This window comes from Epinephelus fuscoguttatus, linkage group LG18 (genome assembly GCF_011397635.1).
Source record: "Epinephelus fuscoguttatus linkage group LG18, E.fuscoguttatus.final_Chr_v1".
NCBI lineage: Eukaryota > Metazoa > Chordata > Actinopteri > Perciformes > Serranidae > Epinephelus > Epinephelus fuscoguttatus.
This window is the reverse complement of record NC_064769.1, coordinates 26,278,756-26,285,149: the sequence shown is the minus strand read 5'-3', so window position 1 is coordinate 26,285,149 and position 6,394 is coordinate 26,278,756. Positions and strand designations below refer to the sequence as shown.

General features: G+C 40.6%; 1 protein-coding gene across 2 annotated transcripts in view; it reads right to left on the bottom strand.

Annotated features, from left to right (window-relative positions):
* Positions 1-2,900: 2,900 nt before the first annotated feature.
* The window catches only part of LOC125878607 (E3 ubiquitin-protein ligase Midline-1-like), a 54,032-nt gene continuing 50,538 nt past the window's right edge, over positions 2,901-6,394 (bottom strand). The window contains exon 2 of one of the 2 annotated variants that reach the window (XM_049559917.1): positions 2,901-4,640. In XM_049559917.1, the coding sequence (XP_049415874.1) occupies positions 3,429-4,640 (1,212 nt within the window). In that variant the 3' untranslated portion in view covers positions 2,901-3,428. The remainder of the gene's footprint in view (positions 4,641-6,394) is intronic. The other variant, XM_049559918.1, reaches the window with a different exon arrangement.

Genomic DNA, 6,394 nt, shown 5'->3' with positions numbered 1-6,394 from the left:
GGTAGAGCGGGTCATCCTGTTCCTGGAAGATCGGCGTTCGATCCCAGGCTTCACCAGTCAGCATGCTGAAGTATTCATTCCTGGTGATTCTTCCATAGGTGCATAAATGCATTTAAGATGAGTAGCAGGTGGCACCTTAAATGGTAGCCTTGGCCACCAGTGTGTGACTGTGTGTGGGCCTGGGTGAATCTGAGTAGTGTCGGACAGTGCCTTCACTGAAGTGATCTCACGTGCCCTGGGCAAATCACAACATTACGTCTAATTTTCATCAGATCATCAGATGCCTTACTGTTGGCTATGCCTCTGTAGTGGAGGTCCCTCGCTTCCAATGATGTTTTGGATCTAAAAAGCAGTTCCAAGCTGTTCTGGTAATTAGGTCCTGCTGTGCCTGTTCAGCCTGAGTTTGCATGTTCTCCCTGTGTTACTGTGGGTTTTCTCCAGGTACTGCAGCTTCCTACCACAGTCCAAAGACATGCAGGTTAATTGGTGACTCTAAATCAGCCGTAGGTGTGAATGTGAGTGTAAATGGTTGTCTGTCTCTATGTGTGAGCCCTGTGATAGTCTGGTGACCTGTCCAGGGTGTACCCTGCCTCTCGACCAATGACAGCTGGGATAGGTTCCAGCACACACGCGACCCAACACCAGGATAAGTGGGTACGTAAAATGAATGAACGTATTCGGATAGCCCATTAGTTATGGTACAGAACTAGATTTAAAAAAAAAAAAAAAATCGGTTGCAGATTTAAGAAATAATATTGAATTCCTTATTTAGTCATGAATATTTAATGTATAGAAGAAAAACACATACGAGTAGAAGCCAGGTCATCAGGGGCTTTAAGGGCTATTTGAGAGATTATTCTTTGATACAGCATGTTTCAGATAATACAATTTATACATTCAATTAATAGCAACAGAAGAAACAGGGAAATAATGATTACATTAACATTTTAAAGCTTAACGGATTGCGTGCAAAACTGATCTCTAATTGAGAGAAATTCAGCACCAAACAGGAAACAAATTGTTGAACCTTTAGTGTTTGACTGATGGATACAGTAAAAATGTTCATGTGGATTCAGTGATGTATGTGTCATCTCATTTCACCTGAAGCTATAGCTGCAAGCATGGAAGCTTGATATTTTATAATACTCTGAGCACTCCCAGAGCACAAGTGATGATCTGAGAATGTGCTGAAAGAATTATTTTATTTTGTATGGGCTATATGTGACAGGACAAATAAGCACAAACTAAAAAAAATGCAATAGGTTGTGCAGAATGAGGACGTTTTATCAGTAAGGACTGATTGGTTTGATATAAGGTAAAAATGTGAATTTAAAGCTTTGAATCAGAGGCACAAATATTATAATTCTTGTAATTTGTCCAGTATGGCTTCATCAACAATTCTTGACCTCAGGCACAAGAACAAAATGTCAAATATAGCAAATAAACAAATAAAATCTTATTATTTATTGTTGGAGTGAGCTATGTCTGCCTTGACAAACTGCACAGTCAGGTGAAAACACATGAAGATGGCGAGGAAATATGAGAGCTGGAACCTGTTCAGATGTTTCGATGCCATGTGATCTGCCATCCTCTGTTCCTGCTGCTGAACTACACATCGAGTTCTCACTGGAGTCACACACTAAGGGCAGAGCTGAAAGAGACAGACACAGTCCTGCAGTGACACCTAGAGGCTATAAACAGTACTGCAGCTTCACTGACACACAGACACAGTAGGCCCAGTGCAGTTCACTGTGACACACTATACAGTCAGATGAAGACACAAACATTTATAAAACATCTGGATCTGGAGAGATGGATGGATGGATAGATAGATAGATAGAAGGATAGAACAAAACTATAATTAAGTTTAAATGTCCTTGTCTGAGAATAACTAATGTCCTAATATTTATTCACTGTTGAATCAATGTCATACACCATGATTAAATCACAGCTGAATTATGTTACGATTTAGAAAGATGAATTCATGTTGATTTCACAATGTTGTTTCATAAATATTAAATGTTGTAATGGTGTAGTTTTACTATTGTGAAATGTGGCTCCCCTGTACTTCAGTTCATCAAGAATGTTTGTCTTTTTCCTCTTTTCTAACTGTTTACAAATTCAAGGTAACATGTGGTGAGTAACTGATATAAAACCGATCATTTTGCTGGTGAAGTATTCCTTTCAAAAGTTCTGATTTTTTCAAATCAAAAATTCTATACAAAATACTGTCAACAAGAAGAAAGCTTTTTGGTTAGGGTATGAAAGAGGATGGAAATGGTCCTTTATGTAAATATGAAATTGAAAATATATTGCATTTATGTCCTCATGTGGCCACTTTTTGGACGACTATCAAAAGATGGCTTGCATCAAGTTTGAATGTTTTTAACCATGTGCCCCCAAACAGTAGTGCTGAATTAAGAAATGGTTGTCCTAGCATTTTAAATACTATTATATTATTAGGAAACTATTTATTTTTTCCTTCTTTCTTTATGTTAGATGGCATTATCGCTACAAGGCAGGAGAAACTGAATGGCTATGAAAAATGATGGATAATAATAATATAATAGGATAGGAGAATAATATATTTAGTTATATTTAGTTATTTGTATTGTTTAAATACAGTTTTGCAGCATAACTGATGAGTGAACTAATTCAGTTAGTGTCACTGCAGGATAAACTGCTGCTGTTTCCCTCTTTTACATGTATTTCTTTGTTTTGTTGCATTTTCTATTTTCAAAAACAATAGCAAAAATATATATATGTATATATTGCTGTCCCCACTTTTCACACCTGAGGAGAACTGTTAAAGTACACAGATCCTTAGTTTACTTCTTCTCTGGCAGCTCTGAGACAGTTTCTTAAATGAACTCAAGAAAAACTTTATTCATTCTGAGGAAAAACTTTATTGATTCAGCTTGTTCATACAGTCAGTAAATGTTAGTTAGGACTGGTTCAATCTTTCTATCTACATATTCACGTCTTAAAAATAAAAGAGTCTCTACAGCCAACATGTCTTCCTTGTGGGAGGGGAGGAATCCACCAGTATCACCAGTATCACCAGTATCAAAGTAATGACAATGACAATAAATATGTGAATTAGAGTTGCAACTAACGATTATTGGATTATTTCATTGATTTGTTTAACAACAATATATAACACATACACTAAAACAACAACAACATACTGCATTGCTGCCATTTTTAATAATAATGGAAGAACTCAAATTTTTACAAAATGCTTATTGAGTTCACAAAAACTTTCCAAAACTCAAACAATATCAACAGAGAATCAAAGGTACATTTACATATTCTTCAGTAGGATGTGTTGGAACGTCACAGAAAACAGAGGCGAGCAACAAAGAGAGAGAATAAAAATCTATTTCAATACAAAACAGCATCTCACCAGTCTACCCAATAATTTCTGTCTACCTGAACTCAGCTGTGGCTCCATAAAAAAGCTCAAGTCCAGCATAGAGAGGCTGAGTGAATGTGGTCTGGACTCTGTGGAGGAGAGTCATGGTGTCAGAGACTCTGTAGAAGGACAAAATACCTGCAGGGTGATCCAGGTACACTCCCACTCTGGAGGACTGAGGGCCTGAGATGAGAGTACTGATGTTGTTATGTCTGAACTGATAATGATTCATCAAACAATATACTGCCCAAGATGTGTCATTGTTCCCAAATGCAGTTTCATATACTGGTCTTCTCCTATGTGCAGATGTGACTGCTACTGAAACTCTAGGTCCACTCCACTCCACCTCCCAGTAACATCGTCCAGTCAGACTCTCTCTGCTCAGGACCTGAAGTCTGATGATGTCACTGTGTGAACCTGGTGGAGAGGACAATAGTAACTGTAGAAATATCATTCTCAGAACATGTCCTGGTCCTCTCACTGTTGCTCTTCTGTTCCCTTCAGATAATACGACCAAGCTGTCTGCTGTGGTTGGATCCAGTGTGATCTGACGTGAATACTGTAAGAATTCAGCTCTGGTCTTGGGCTGAGGTTGTGCCAGCAAAACACTCACTTCAGTCTTTGTCAGTGAGATCTTGGTCCACACATCACTAACAAAGTCCTGGAGTTTATCTCTGGCCTCTGACACAGCTGCAGTCACATCCTCAAAGTGTCGCACAGGGCGGATATTGATCCTGGATGAGTCTTCAGAGTCAGTGAGATGTGACAGTGAGGGGTAGCTCTGTAGAAACTGGGTGTGGTCCTCTGTGTGTGAGAGCTTCTCCAGCTCAGTGTCTTTCCTCCTCAGATCAGTGATCTCCTGCTGCAGCTTCTCCTGAAGCTCTTTGACTTGTCTAACTTTAGTTTTCTGCTGAGATCTGATGTGCTGCTTCACATCAGATCTTCTTTTCTCAATGAGACGGATCAGATCTGTGAAGATCTTCTCACTGTCCCTCACTGCTTTATCAGCAGAGTGATTGATAGCCTCCACCTCCTGCTGAAGCACCGTCACATCTTTCTCTCTGTTCTGGATTCTCTGGTGGATCTTTTGTCGACTCACCCCGAGCTCTTTCTGCCTCCCAGTCCGTTCTGCTGCAGCTGAAATTGTGTCGTGGCCTTTATGTTCATCCATAGAGCAGAGAATACAGACACACTGCTGATCAGTGCGGCAGAAAATCTCAATCACCTTGTTGTGACGAGTACAGATGTTCTCCTGAAGCTTCTTGGAGGGGCCGACCAGCTTGTGTTTTTCAAAGGCAGGGGATTCATAGTGAGGCTGGAGGTGCTGCTCACAGTAAGACACCAGACACTGCAGACAGGACTTGACAGCTTTCAGCTTTCTCCCAGTACAGACATCACAGGCCACATCTTCAGGTCCAGCATAGCAGTGATCAGCTGGAGCAGCTTGGAGTCCTGTCTTCTTCAGTTCCTCCACTAAATCTGCTAACGTGGTGTTTTTCACCAGAGCAGGCCTCGGCATGAAGGTGTGTCTGCACTGAGGACAGCTGTGGATTTGCTTCTGATCCTCTTCATCCCAGTGGCTTTTAATACAGCTCATACAGTAGTTGTGTCCACAGGCAATAGTCACAGGATCCTTCAGTAGATCCAGACAGATCGAACAGCAGAGTTTTTCCTGGTCCATCTGAATTCCTCGCTGCGCCATTTCACCTCTCAGAGACAGTGAATGTCAAATAGTTTCACTTTGTCAAACAGCGAAGTAGCTGGGAACTGATCTAAACCAAAACGGAGTTCCCCTTTCTTCATGTTCACTCACTGATATGCAGTGAATGGGGCTTGAGAGCATTTGCACATCACAGGATTTTGGTTACACTCATCTGTAAACTTGCATAACGGTTCAGGGTGGAGGAAACAGGAAACACGTGGACTGAACAGAACTGGCTGCACTGGAGAGCGGGGAGAGGAAAGCAAAATGTGTATCGCTCTCAGTATACCACATAAACTTCCTGTAAAGGTAAATATTGCCACTACCTCTGCACCCAGTCCTCTTAGGAATACAGTTTAATGTAGCCTAAAAGCTGTGTGACATCAATAGGTTTGAATTTATAGATTAACGTACGATTAACATAACTAATCATTTTGTCTTCTAAATAAATAATTCACATTCATGAATTAACAGAACATAATGCTGAATAATAGTTGGAATATCCACGTCGTTAGGATGAATGTATGTCAAATATAAAACAAAGCAAGCAAAAGAATGCTTGTTTTTGCCACTGACAGACTCAGATTGTTATAGTCAGTATCTGACATTGTGGAAAGGGTCCCTACAGAGACAGACTTTTTGTTCTACCAGAAAAAACCTGGAAATCACCATCGCAAAAACCACCAGACTCTTGTTCAAGACATAATAACTCAGTCAGGAACACTTTCATCAAAGAAAACTTCATTTCCATTTGCAGTTTTATATTTGGTGGTATGGCTCTGTTCTGGGGCCTCTCTGCCTTTTCTAGGGCCCACACAGAAAACCTCCTCCATGTGCCTACATGGAAAGCCTTACACAGGGACAGCAGCAGCAAAGACCCCTCTGTGAACAGAACAGAGCAGCATCAATGACAAACAGAAATGACATTGATAAGTCAGACACAGCATGAAAAGGAGGAGCTGGGGTGGAGGCAGGTTGCAAAGCAGCTTGCAGAGGAAGCAGCAACAGTAGGCAGGCCAGAGCAGTTTAAAGAGACAAAAGATCTATCAGCTGACTCCCTTCCATCAATCAGCTGCTCCATCAGTTGATTGGTTGTTTGAGATCAGCTGATGTAGCTGGGATGTGAGCTGAGCTTCACATCATGTCCTGCCTGAACTAACGCTATGCTCAAGTTTTATCATTGTAAAACACACTTCATTCAAATTCAATAACAAAATAAAACTCACAGAGCTGTCTTCCTTTGTCTTATCACTGTTCCAACAATCACTAACTCTGAT